Genomic DNA, 14793 nt, shown 5'->3' on the forward strand with positions numbered 1-14793 from the left:
ATTGTTTTAGTATCAAAAATGTAAAGGAACATGAAAAGCTTACTCTTTGTTCTTTATCTCCTATCAAGCAAACAGATCTAAGTGTTGGTACCCATCTCTTGAATTCACTCATCCAGTTGTGTAATGTAGACTTAGGAACCAAAACCATATGAGGACCAGGAATGTTTCTATAGTGTTTCATGTACCCAAGAAGAGAAATTGTTTGAAGAGTCTTTCCCAAGCCCTGAAAGAGTAACCACAAAGCAATGAAAAACAAAAACAAAGTAGACATCCATATTTGTATTTCCTGACATACAAAAATATTCAAAAGCAAAGCTGTGTTTGCAATAAGTAACAAATTGCAAGCACATGGTATGTGTAAAGTTCAGCAGTGTTGTTTTTTAATCTTCAGAGGTCTATAAGGAGGTACTACTACCATGCCCATAAGGCCCAGAAGTTTAAGTGACTTTCCCAAAGTCGCATAGCGGGGCTAGAAGACCCATTTCTTTTGACTCCATGCAATTAAGTGTTTTAGCACTATCGCTGTATAGAAATTTTGAAACGTTTCACTACATAACTAATAAGTAGTAAATGAGGTAAATGTTTTGAGACAGAATTACACGAGGTGCCACATTGAGAAAATATTCATTGATGAGAAATCAATGAACCTCACTTGTGTTTTACAGAAGTGGAGGGAAACAGCCAAAACATTTTATTATAAAAGTCTGTCAAAAACATGTTTCTCAAAATGTATTACTTTTAAATTTATTACACTTTTATAAATAATAATTTCTCACAACTGAAGTATAGATTCTGCTTCTGCAGCTAAAGCAAGTCTGACAGAGTTTAGTTTGCTAACAGTTCTAGATTGTAATCAACAAAAATTATGTTCTACTGTCTTAACTTGTATAAATTTCATGGTACAAAGGATTTTCAATTACAAAAATATGGCCTTCTAAAAAACTATGAAACACATACCATTTCATCTGCAAGGATACCATTGATGCCATTCTCATACAAAGAAATGAGCCAATTCAATCCTCGGACCTGATAATCTCTCAGTTTACCCCATTTTACATCTGAGAATAAGAAAGAAAACACAATGCACGTTTTAAAGACACAAGAAATAAAGAAAGGCTGTCCCTTTCATCTGATACTTGGGTTTAACTTGGACTTGCACAGGTTTACTCTGTGACTTTCCTGTCTTCAATTTGCAAGTCATTAGAAACAACCACTGTGATCTGGAGCCGAGAAGGAGCGGACGGATAAGGAGAATAACCAAGTGCAAAAAACATGACTGTAAAGCATCAGATTACCTACCCCAATCACTCAGTTCTTACGTTACCAATATATATTGGTACTAGAGACTCTCTTTGCTCTTTATATCCTTTTTTTAATGTTATCACAAATGTTTTTAAACCAAGTGTTTTCACCTTCCATGAAAACCCATAGACATTCTCTGGGGATTTAGTTTTCCTCCTAACAAAGGGGAAATAAGACAAGATATACAGAAATTGTTTTTCCTTTACCTTTTATAAGTTACTTTTTTAACAGGCTCAAAAGAGACAATATCTCTTCTGGGGAATACTACACATTTCCCACCCCAGAAAAATTACTAAGTATATACATCATAATCACCAGTTTTTTTTTTTAAATATGCACATCTATACCCTATCGTCTTTCAAAAACCACTGCTTTCTGGGAAAACTAGCTACAACGTAGAAATGTGAGAAAGAAACAACCCAAATAATTCAAATTTCCTTCTCCCTTTGGACGAAACACCTGGCTCTATTTTCTAACTTCATGAAAAGAAATGGAAACTGGGTATTCCACAGCCCCAAAAAACCCCTGAAAATACATACTTTAAACAGATCGCTGAATTTCTAACCAGATCCTGTCTTGTCTGAAGTTCAACTTGCTAAGAGTTAAAATTACAGTTAATTTAAATAACAAGTCCAAACTGTAGGTCCTATAGTGACCTTTATAAAGTTTTGCTGTTGGTTAACAACCATTATGACCACACAAACAAGTTATCCAGTAGTAAGAGAAAGGAGATCAGGAAAAAAAAACAAAAAAACCCAAAAAACTATCAGGCTTCAGTAAAGACAAACATGCCACCAGACAAAATTATATATATGTAAAACTTACATCTGGTTAACCAGGTTTTCTTTAGGAAAACCATTAAAAAACAAATGTTTCAGAAAAAAATTTAAAACTAACTTAATACAAAATCCTGAGATCAGTTAACCAAAGTGTTCATGAAGTGCTTTTCTTTACACATTAAGTTTTCTTATCTGGGGCAAAAACAAGGCAAAATCCATTCCTAGTTTTACACATACATTCAGGCAACAACAAACACAATGGCATTTTATGCCCCTTTGAAATACAGCATCGCTATTAATATGCTACCACTCCCATCCAAAAAAAATCTGAAATTTATTTCATGTTCAATAAATTTCAAAAGATTACTAAAAATTCCCTTTATAAATTACAGTCAAAACAAATCCAAAACATTAACCAAAGAATGTTTCAAAGGGGATTCTGGAAAAAATCAAGTAGTTATAAATGTGTGTAACATACATGATGGAGAGTCTTCAAATCTAGTGCAAACATTGGTTGCTTTAGAGCTTTCGGTTAATAGTTCTTCATCCTCCTCTTGCTCAGTTCTACGATGTCGGTAGCTGTCAAGTCCATGATAAAATCAACTGATTAGCACTTTAGTTTTAACTACCAGCTACTATTTCAACATAATAGTCAAGTGGCTGACCAAGATTCCACAATAATTTTTAAGAGGCATTTACATTAAGACCAGAAAAGTGGAACAATAGATATTAGTAAATTTAAACCTGAAATATTTTACATGGCTTTCTAAAATATATATAATGCAATTATTACAACAGTGTAACACCTGAAGTAATGTGATAATCTCATTTCAAGGAACTACGCAGTCAGAAAAATTTCATAATTTGTAATTTGAAGTTATATTTTAAAGTATTTCCACCAGGAAAAAGAAAAAAAAAAAAAAAGCTCCAGAAATCACATTTTAAAAACTACAACTTTCAAAAGGATAAGATTGTGCCATCTGAGACAATATGGTTGGACCTAGAGAGTATTATGTTAAGTGAAATAAGACTGAGAAAGACAAATACCATATGACTTCACTCATAAATGAAACCTAAAAAAATAAATAAGAAATAAACAAACAAAAAGCAAAATCAGAACTGTAAATACAGAGAACTGAGTTGCCAGAGGAAAAAAGGGTGGGGCACTAGACAAAATGGGTGAATGGGAGAGACATATAGGCCTCCAGTTATGCTGTGAGTAGGTCACAGAAAGAAAAAGCAGAGCACAGGAACACAATCAATAATATTATAACAGTGATGCAATGGAACCGATGGTAACTATACTTACGGGGAACACAGCATAATGTATAAATCTGTCCAATCATTAAGCTGTACACCCAAAACTAATGTCAACTGTATGTCAACTATACTCAAAAATAAAAATTAAAAATATAACTGTGACTTTCACTGTGATAATAATATAGCATAATGTATAGAGTTGTGGAATCACTGTTGCACACCTGAAAGTAATGTAACATTGTATGTCAACTATGCTATTAAAAATAAATATACTTAAATCTACAACTTTCAGCAAAAGCTGCAGAATATGCAGAACAGAAATTTAGTGCTTAAGCAATGACTCTTCATCCAAGATTTCATCAGAACTACTCAAAGCCTATTACAAATGCCCAGATCCTACATCCCAAGAGAATTGGATACAGCCCCTTAAAAACTGATTTTCTGCAGTTTTAATATTGCCAAATTTCTTAATCTCTAAAGGGCTCAGGTTAGAAGTACTTCAATTCTCCAATTCTGAAGCTTCCAATTTTGAACCTTCATACTTCCAACAAATATTTTCATTTAAGTTAGAAAACAGTAGATTATGCACTCTTGTAACTTCTAAATCTAAGTGCTAGTTTGATCTGTACCAAAACTACATGCTTGAAAGAAGAGGATAATTAGCCTTCTCAGAAGAATTCTTCAGAAACTCAGACCAAGGCAGTAAATATATGCAAGAATATTCTTGTTTCATGTGCTTCAAAGTAGAATGTCTTAGTTATTTTTCATACTTCTCCTCCTTTTAGCCCTATAAATCTTAATACAAAGATCTACCCTCAATTCCAATTTATTCTCTAAACTAGGAAAGAACTTTTTTTTTTAAACGTTTATTTATTTTGAGAGAGAGAAAGGGGAGGGGCAGAGAGAGCGAGAGAGAGAATCCCAAGCAGGCTCTGCTGTCAACACAGGGCACTGCATCGATCTCAGGAACTGGTTCGTAAGATCACGACGTGAGCCAAAATCAAGAGTCAGATGCTTAACTGACTGAGCCATCCAGGCACTTCCAACTAGGAAAGAACTTTAACTTAATTTTCTTATTTTTTTTTTTTAAATAAAATCTCCTCACAGGCTATTATTAAGATGATTGATTATTATGGTCATAAAACTGAAAATAAAGGCTGGAATGTGCTTATTACTTCAAATTGAAGGTTAACTGAACATAACTGTGGATGATGGATTAAAATAAATAAATAAATACATATATACACACACACACACACACACACACATCCTTATACTTAAGGACAGTACCATCACCCTAATTAGTTCACATAAGCTAAATTTCCATTTAAGATGGTCTAAAGGTTAAAGAAGAAATGTGCTAAGACTCCTTGTCCCCAATAACACTAGTAAGACCAAGCTAAACAATATATTATATATTTACTATAGAATACCTTTATGTTATATAATCTTAATACAAGTGTTTCTTTCCATGACATATTAACTACACTATAAAATACCCATTATAGTAGTTCACATTTCCAGAGCACGACATCTGATGCTATTTAAATAGCTGAAACTTCTCAAGTCAGAACAATTTAAATACACCTGAAGTACAAGGGTCTCTTATAAAGTTTCGTAAGTATTAAAACAAAAGCACTCTGATTACACACAATGGGTAAGAAGATAGATTAGATGACTGGAATATCCAAGTAAAATTAAGGTATTATGCTTATGCTTTTTGACCATAATCCCTTCAAGATATAGCTCACACTTCCGTGTTTCTGTAAATTGTGTGGTAAACTTAACGTTACTGATGAGTTTGTAATTTCCTCTTTTAAGTGTATTTACTGATTATTTTTCATTTTTCACCTTGGGAATTACATGGTCATTCCAGAGAACTGAGATTGCCCTAAATCTATTAATATTAAATCTATTAGTTATTACTAATTAAACATCCTAATTATCCAACCAGCACAAAAATTCCAAGGCAGTATTTATAAACCAAACATGTTAAGAGGTATTTTACACATTGTAAACAACCACCTAAGAGCAGGATACAATCTGGCACCTTCATTTACAGAAGGACAACTAAGTATAATAAAAAATTTTAAACAAACTGCTGTGTTATAAATCATCACTATATTCCATACACAAGCACAGACTTCAGACAAAAGCAATCCACTTGATGCATGTTTGAGGATTATGACTAGGGCCTATCCCAAATCAGACCGAAAGTCAGGCTTGGACTATTCTAATTACTTCTAAGGGATGTTAAACAGGTTGCTTACACTCTGCATTTGTTTTCTCTCCAAGGAATGGATGACATCTGAATTCCATAAACAGTATAATGCTGTAACAGCTAAGGCATTATGCATTATTCTTAATTATTTATACACGTATGGCTACGTCTTATCAAGCCAACAACTGGGGCCAAATAAGTAACAGCCCTAAAACAATTTTCTTAATGAAGTAAATTCTTAATGAAGTGATTTTAATGTTTCTAATAAAGATTATCAAAAATAAGTTTGTTTCAACTATGAAATACAAACTATTACTCACTCGCCAACTGATAGCAAGTTTTGTTTCTCATCCTTTTTTATTCGTGGGCGCCCTGGTTTCATCTTCAAAGGTGAGGTTGGAGTCTTCTGAGCAGCAGGCTGAATGAAATGTGCAAACAGTTCTGTCTGCTTTAATAAATACTCAAATCTATTTGCTCGGTCGGTTTGCTGCAAAAAGTTTTTAAGACACATTTTATCAGAATATTAATACAACTTCAGAAATCAAAGCTTCAACATTCCCCTATACAATAAACTCAGCAAAAAGGAACTACTGAGACATGCAACAACATAGATGAGTTTCAAAAGCATTATACCTTATATATATATATATATACACACACACATAAAAAACCATTATACTAAGTGAAAGAAGACAAACACAGACTGTGTACTATGACTTTACTTACACGAAATTATAGCTAGAGATAGAAAACTCATCTGGAGTGTTCAAGGGGATAAGGACAAGAGCTCATTTTGGGAGGGATAATAAAAATGTCCTACATCATGACTATAAGGTGGCTAACTAATTGCATAAATTTGCCAAACCTCATTAACTTAAAATTAAAACTGTTGTGTGTCAATTATACAGCAATTTGGTTGACCAAAAAACATTAAAAAATTAAAACAGTTTTTAAAGAAGTGAATTTATTCAGAAATGGAAAAAAATGTGTTGGTCATTCATCAGTTAAGCTGTGCCAAATTTTAAAAAGGCATCAGGTTGAAATACATCTATTAAGGTGCTCCTGACCAGGGGCGCCTGGGTGGCTCAGTCGGTTGAGCACCTGACTTCAACTCAGGTCATAATCTCACGGTTCGTGAGATCGAGCCCCACGTCGGGCTCTGTGCTGACAGCTCAGAGTCTGGAGCCTGCTTCCGATTCTGTGTCTCCTTCTCTCTCTGCCCCTCCTCCATCCATGCTCTGTCTCTCTCTCAAAAATAAATAAAACATTAAAAAAGAAAGAAAGAAAATGTTTAAGGTGCTCCTGACTGGCTCAGTCAGTAGAGCACGAGACTCTTAATCTCAGGGTCATGAGTTCGAGCCCTATGCTGGCTGGGCACAGACCTTACTTTAAAACAAAAACTATTAAGTTCATGAAATACTCATTAACCCAATGCAGTTATTAATACTATTTCTTCCTTTCATTTCTAACACCTGCCATTTGAAATCTTCTCTATTACCACACTAAGAGAATGGAAGAATTTCAACCAAAAAAACTTAAGATCACTGAAATCAGCATACTTCTCTCCATGATAATTTCCTATAGAAGACAAGCTTCAGTTTTTTGTTTTTGAAAATTACAAACTATTTTATAATTTTAAGCTTACTTATTTTGAGAGAGAGAGAGAACATGCACAAGAGAGCATGCAAGGGGGGGAGGGGGCAGAGAGAGATAGAGGAGACCGAGAATCCCCACCAGACTCTGCACTGTCAGCCTAGAGCCCAACGTGGGGTTCGATCTCACAAACCATGAGATCATGACCTGAGCCGAAATCAAGAGTCAGATGTTTAACTGACGGCGCCACCCAGGTACCCTATGAAGATTAAAAATTATTTTAAAGTACTGATAATATACGTATTTTACAGTATTTCATTTCTTTATATGTATATAATAAAAAAGGCAAGCAACTAGTAGATGTTGGGGCTGAAAAAAATCTATTCACTTATTGTAATTATATCTGGAATCAAGATAAATTAAGCTATGGAAATTAATTCAGATAGGTCAGAGCTAGACATTTTAAGGGAAGTGCTATTCTGCAGTATTTAAAAATCACTAAGTATTCTTCACTTCTTCCAAAGTTTTCAGTCAACATTATCTTCTTAAATAGCTTTTCAATTCAGCAACTACTTTTGTGTATCTGCCAGAAAAGGCACATTTGTTCATCCAATTCCAGTATCAAAAATAAACATAAGGCATAATTTAAGATGGTCAGAAGGTAAATGCTTGGAAAATAAAGCAGGATAAAAGGAACTGGGAATGGCACTAAAATTTTACTGGGGATGACCAGAAAAGTCCTAAGACATGATGTTTCAACAGAGAAGAGGGTCCCCTCCACCCCCATTCTTAGATCTTATCACATATCTCTAATGCTCAAAAACCTTTAATGGCTCTAGATGTCTTAAGATTTTCAAAGTGCTTCACAACCCATCAGAGCAAAAATATCCAAAACTTGATCTGCATGATCAAGTTTTGAAACTACAGCCTTAAGGAATTAAGTACAGACTTCACCATAGTTCTACACATGATCAACGACTTCAAAATTCTCACTACTCATTCATTCAAGTGGTAGTAGGATTATAAACTAGTTGCAAAGAACCAAGGAGGAGTTCAGAACAGCATTTACAGAATAATTATGGCAAACATTGAGGGAAAAACAGGCCAAGACCTTGGTTGTGAATGAAAATATTAACATAAAATGATGTGAGATCTTAAAGGGAAAAAACAGATCCTTAAAAAGTAAAAATAGAGTAAGATTAGGAACCTGAAGGACATGAATCATAAAATCAAATGGATGATTAAAATCAATAGCTTTAAACCAGTTTATCTCTCTGAAACAAAAGGAAATGACACAGGGTAGCAGAGGCCATACATGTTTGGAAATAGGAAATAAACTGAAGAAAAGCCTGTAATTCTTTGTGGAGGAAGACTGAAAATAAGGCTGTGGCAGAAATGGAATAGAAAGTTTAACCAGAATAGTAAGTAAAGTTTTAAAATGGCTAAATGGGATTGTTGAGCAATAAATACCGAAAGCCTGAGAGTAAAAACCATAAATTTATTCTGGTACCAATCAGCACTATTATTCAGTTTTCTCAAGTAGTATTCAGTATCCTTGGTTCAAGAATAAAGCGTGGATACTGAGACTTACTTACCTATAGTTAGGAGCTAGCAGATGACAGGGGAGCTTGATTAAAAAAAGAAAATGTTAGTCAAGACCATGATGTTGAAAAAGGAAACGATTAGGAGACTGAAAAATTTGGAAAAATGTATGAAGAGATCTGGAAGAGGCCTGATCATAAGAAAGGAAGCAAATACAGAAGCCAACGAAATAACCCATGCAACAGAAGAAAAATGAATTAGGGCAATAAGGGAAAAAGAGAAGTATTTATGATGTTTAACTTGCAAGATTATTAAAATTATGAAGTACTGCTATAGACAGCTTGGGTATATATTAAGAGGAACTGTCATTGAGGTAACACTAAGTATATGTGTGAGGCACAGAATAAATTCAATTTTGGATATTCCTAAGTAAGAGGTACCAAAGGGACTTAAATGTCCAACAAAAAATGAAAATACAATGGTTGGAAGCATCTGGGCTAGAGGTAAATATTGAGAAGAATTCAGTTTAAAGAAAACCAATGATGAGGTCACCTGACTGGCTCAGTTAATACAGCATTTGACACCTGATCTTGGGGTTGTGAGTTCAAGCCCCACATTGGACGCAGAGATTACCTAGATATAAAACCTTAGAAAAGAAAAGAAAAGAAAAGAAAAGAAAAGAAAAGAAAAGAAAAGAAAAGAAAAGAAAAGAAAAAACCAATGACAAGGATCGAACTATTCAAGAAGAAATGTTAGAGTACAATGGTAAATAGATGCAGAATACACACATCTTGAATAACTACTTCTCTGGTCTTTTACTCTCCCCACTCTCTGATACTAAATCATAAAATAAAGGGAGATAAAATAACCCAAATATGTATATGATATTATTTTGTGCGTTTATGTAGTACTTCTATATTTGTATAGAAGTACTTTACGTATGCAAACAACAAAAGTTACAGTATCCTATGTTACACACACTTCAACTGAATATCTGTACCTCAACTATAAAAATTAAATGCAGAAATTTGGTCCATTCAGTTACTTAATTTAAGTAATTATAGACTCTATTCATATACCTAGAGCATACCATTTTTTCTTCGTAAGTGGGATCTGGTTCTTGGATTTCTTTTTGCTTTCCAGGAGATGCATCATCAAATACTTCCTGGTAGGAAAGAAAAATCATGGATTGTTCTTCAAAAATAGTCAACACATCATTATTAAACTAATTTCTGCTGAAAACACATTCTAAGTAATACATTTCTACTGCAAACTTGCTAGTTACTCAAATGGCTGTTACCTAACCTGATAGGATATCTTGATGAAATTAAATGCCATGATGAAAACAACCTATTTAACCCAAATATGTAAACTACATGGCTACTGGCCAAGATTTATACAACACAAGACTATTATCTACATCATCCTAGAATAAAAGAGTAACTTTCAACAAATCTGTCTATTTTTTTACTCAATAATTATGAAACCAAATTAAATAGTATATACTATGAAGAAATCATGTTCCTTTTTAATTATAAAACTGCAGTATCTACCTTGCTTGTATGTAACTATAAACTTGAAATACAGCATCATTAGTCATGCTGATTTCCATCTTCTGGAAAAATATAAAAAAATTTCATGCATCCTAAATCAAATACTCTAACAATCTGATTCCTAAATTGGTAGTAAATATCCTATCTTGTGAATTTATTCACCCTGACATTCAAAATGCCACAAACAAAAAACAGCAACAACTATACTGCAAAGTTCCACTCACCTATCAAAACAGCAACTAAGAATAGTTGGTAAAAGAATAATTTCCATTAAAAATGTACAAATCTGGGCTTGGTACTATGTATTATAATAAAGCTACCTGTGATTAAAAAATTGGGAGGGCTGGAGATGGTAGAGTAGTAAAGAGGTCAAATGACCTAAATTCTAGTCTAACTTCATTGCTAAGAGTTTTACGTACCTGTGTAACCGTAACTTAAGCTCATCACAAATCTCTGGTTTCCACAAGTAAAAAGGATAAAGCCACCTGTAAGCCTACTTCACAAAATAGTATTGGATGTCATGAAAGGCCAAATACACCCTAAAAAAATAAAATGTGGTTTCCAACAGTAGTCATTATTTCTTCCATAGTTAAAAAAAAAAAAAAAAAAAAAAAAGGGATTTGGACTCCAAGACTCTTGAGGTCACATGACACACATACACAGTGTGTCTATCTGCCTAGTCTGTCGGCATTTAGTGTACCTATCTATCAATCAGTCTAGTCAATAGCGAAAAAAGGCAAAGATAGGCTTAATCTACAACGCCAAAAACATCATAATAAACAAAAACTGGAATTACTCCCTTGACTTATCAGTATCCAAGCAAAAATGAAAACTTTACTGAATACATGTGAAAGCTAACATTTCTGGGAAGATCAGCCTTGTCAAAAAAAATTCGTGAATGCAAGATTTCATTTGTTTTCTAATTTTGAAAAACACCCACCTTAAATTCTACTTTCAAACAAGCAAAAGGCATTTAAGACTGCCAAATATATTACATATTTTTGCTCAAATCTGTTTTTTACCAGGGAACCTCAATGACTTCCAAATTCAGTTCAGAAAAGACTGAAAGTACATTTACTTAAAAATTTTTTTTAATCACACTATAACATGCAGAGAAAAAAAAAAATCCAGGCTAAAATTAGTCACTGAAGAAACTTATGAAAGATGAAATTACTGATGTTCCTGTACTGAGAAGGTTAAAATAACTGTCATTCTTCAAGAAATGAAATTGTCAAACATCCTTCTTGAAAAAATATGAGAGTAAAATATGTGGGAAATGGATCAGTTTCAGAGCCAGACCTGGGTTCTACCACAGGTTCTACTTATCAGAAGACTAATTTCCTCATAGAGCAAATAAAAATACCCTGGACTTCATTTGGTACTGGTTATCAAACACGAATGTCCATACTTAAATTCCATTTTAGTTTAAAAACAGCAAATAAAAGCCAAATTAGGCTTTATTACTCTTTCTGATATTTAAATAACATCTCTAGTGAGACATTGGTTGTTATTCCAAAATTTGAATGGAGACTCTTTTGAGAAGCTTATAGAAACTATAGACAGCACTGTGCAGAGAATTGTCCATTTACACACAACTGCTTTTCAGTGTGACGGATCTTCAAACCCCCACGCCATGGAGCCGGAATCCAAGTTAAACAGCCCTAGTAATCCGAAGAACCACTTTAAACCTTAAGTAAGAAAAGTAAGGCAACACTAGTGAGGAATTTGAAACAGATCTAAAATCACTTGAAAGTACAGGATATCAATGTTCTATTGCACCAAAACCTACCCTCACCACTAAAAGTTCGCTCATAAACTATTAACATGTTACTTCACTCTAGATTAGACCTTGGGTGCCCAAATAGAACTCTGCTGTGCCAAAACCGCTTCAATGGTAAACTGCACTTCCATTTACTGATTTGTTAATACTGCATAAAAGATCATTTTTTTTAGAGCGGTATTACCTTCACCCCTTGTATCTTAAGGATGGAAAAATCCCAGAAATCTTTGGGCTACGACTTTAAAATATCTCAAAACCGATCGAAGGCCAGGAATAAAATTTGGAAGGAGCAAGCAATCACTTTGTTCCCAGACATCGCAGTCTTGGAGCATACCCAAGAGACCCGCCTGGCAACTCCCCAAACTTTCCACCCCCGCAGCACTGTCACCATACCCTGGCCAACCCCAGTCCTTAAAGCAGGCTCGGCAGCGAGCGGTACTAATGTTCAAAAAATAAAAAAATAAGTGAATAAAAAAGGCCAAGGCCTCAAAAGAGGAATTGCGCTGGACTGAAAGCTAACCGCGCCAGATTCATCAATTCATCCATCCTCCCATCCATCCCCCGACTCAAAATTAAATGGGCGTCCACGACGGCTGCTGCTACCTCGGTCGCTTCTCTCCCAAAGGAACAGTGCTTGGGAGGAGCCTCCGTTCCCTTCACAGGAGCAGCTGCGCCCCGCTTATCCCCACTGCGCACTCGGCCATCCAGCTCTAGCCATTGTTTCTGCCCAGAACAGATACCGCCCCCACAAGGACTGGGATTAAGAAAAGGAGGCCTGAATCCTCGGATGCGCAGCTTTTAAATGCCTTCCCCACCCGGTGCATCCTTCCCTGACTACTAAGGGGCATCTCCCTCGCCCATCCCGCAAGTTTAGTGGAAACTAAAACCAAGAATCGGATGGGCCAGGGAATTATGGGAGTCCACCGGGGGGGGGAAAAAAAAAAACCCAAAAAAACAAAAACGGGTAGATCCCTCTCTGCCTCAGTAATCACTAACATCTGTTTAATAAAAGGGTTCGAGGATTTGGCAAGGTTCGCTAAAGAGACAAGTAATGTAAATGTGAAATGCCAGAAATCCATAGGAGTCGGCGTGGGTAGGTTAAGCACAAGGGCGCAAGGGTGAAAGAATCATTCCGGTTCCAAAGGGTCTGAGGCCGAGTTTGAGTGCCGAAGGGGTGGAGTACTGCTCTGCGTCTGAGCACTAAAATCTGGGCGAGGGAACCAGCTCCTCGCCCCCCTGCACGCTCTCCCCGCGCCACAAGCCACCCTCACCTCCATCTCGGAGTCCGCGGGGCCGGAGCTGGCCGCAGAGGGAGCCGCCTGGGCCGCGACACCCTCGGGGCCGCCTTTGTTGCTGCTGTTGCTCACGCTGCCGGCGGCCGAGGCTGCTGGCTTGGAAGGCGCGCTCTCGGGAGGCGGGGGTGGCGGAGGCTCGGCCGCGGACGACATGATGTTCCGTCTGCGTCACCCGCTGCTGCCAGAGGCCCGGCAGAGATGAGGAGGCCTAGGCCTGGGTGGCTACGTCGCAACGAGCTGACGGAAGTGCGAGAGGACCACCCGAATGCGCCCCTGCGCCGCGGCTCAGCTAAGAGCCTAAGCCCTGCCCAGCAGCCTCCCGGTCTCGTCTTCCTCCTCTTCCGCGGGGCTCGGGATTCGACCGGCGCTTACCTCACGGCGGGAATCACGTCGACGAGAGTGGGCGGGGCCACCTGGGTCACCGAGGTCAGGGAAGGCGGGTTAATTTACGGGAGGGCGGAGGGTTGGGTAAGGGGAAAGGAAAGCGAAAGAGACCGACGCGAGGAACTAGCTTCGCCGCCTCCTTTTCTTCCTCTGGTAGAAATCATCTATCTCGCCAGCATCCAGGACAACTACCTACGCCACCGACTTTCAACCCTCGCGAGATTAATAGTTGGCTAATTGACTCGGTTCTGAGTGCGCTTGCGCGGTCTTCTCGCCTCACCCTTGGCCACGCCCTCTCTTGGCCCCCGCGGGCTCTAGGACGAGGAGTGGGCGGGGCCCCGAGGGAGAGCTTGGGGACGTAGCTTTGTGCGTCGGTTCCCTGGCGTGACGCGAACGCAGTTCCTAACGGCTGTCCTCATCTGCCCTGTCTTCTGGGCCTGGCCGGGGGTCGGTGTCACCCCCTGAAAACTTGCCCAGGTTTTGCGGCGTCTGTTGAAACGTGGAGGCCTGTGCTGACTTTAACACTTGTACTGCCTCCGCTTATGGCATGACACTGTAGTGTTGACGTTATGGTTATCCCAAGTGACATCTTGTTTGTTTTCTCAGGAAAATTGTCCGTTAGTGTGATTTTTTTTTTTTTTTTTTTTTTTTTTTTTTGTCTTCCCATGTTAGCTGTATCAGTCATTTCTAAATTTCTTCTACTTCGGTACATTGCCTCCAAATTTACATGCTAAAAGTAAGCAAACTGTGCACGCTGCCTTCTGAGTGAGAAACATGAGTAATCAAGGAAGAGGTGGTGGGTTGTATTGTTCCTCAACCACCAAATACTTAATAAAAAATACATTCTTTTCTCATTAAGAAATGTTGCAAGTAACCACTGTTTTGTACACTACCTTAGGCTCTCAACACAGCCTAAGGGTCTTAGTGCATCCATCCAGTACAGATTTTAAGCACATTGTATTCTATTTGATAACAAATATGCATATTACAGTAAATTATTACTTGCACTGCACAAGGTTTTATTCATTTTTGCATCCCCCTGTCAAGTATTCCATCAGTGAATGGAGGAGACATGCTTTTCAAG

The 14793-nt window shown here is 37.1% G+C and overlaps 1 protein-coding gene across 2 annotated transcripts in view; it reads right to left on the bottom strand.

Annotated features, from left to right (window-relative positions):
- The window catches only part of SMARCA5 (SWI/SNF related, matrix associated, actin dependent regulator of chromatin, subfamily a, member 5), a 38287-nt gene extending 24363 nt beyond the window's left edge, over nt 1-13924 (bottom strand). Inside the window, exons 1-6 of one of the 2 annotated variants that reach the window (XM_015541904.2) lie at nt 13302-13924; nt 9788-9862; nt 5883-6049; nt 2560-2660; nt 958-1058; nt 44-223 (exon numbers count right to left, since the gene is read on the bottom strand). In XM_015541904.2, the coding sequence (XP_015397390.2) occupies nt 44-223; nt 958-1058; nt 2560-2660; nt 5883-6049; nt 9788-9862; nt 13302-13478 (801 nt within the window). In that variant the 5' untranslated portion in view covers nt 13479-13924. Of the gene's footprint in view, nt 1-43; nt 224-957; nt 1059-1841; nt 1970-2559; nt 2661-5882; nt 6050-9787; nt 9863-13301 lie in introns of those variants that run through there. The other variant, XM_015541905.2, reaches the window with a different exon arrangement.
- Between the last annotated feature and the right edge of the window lie 869 nt (nt 13925-14793).

Source organism: Panthera tigris, chromosome B1, assembly GCF_018350195.1.
Source record: "Panthera tigris isolate Pti1 chromosome B1, P.tigris_Pti1_mat1.1, whole genome shotgun sequence".
Classification (NCBI taxonomy): domain Eukaryota; kingdom Metazoa; phylum Chordata; class Mammalia; order Carnivora; family Felidae; genus Panthera; species Panthera tigris.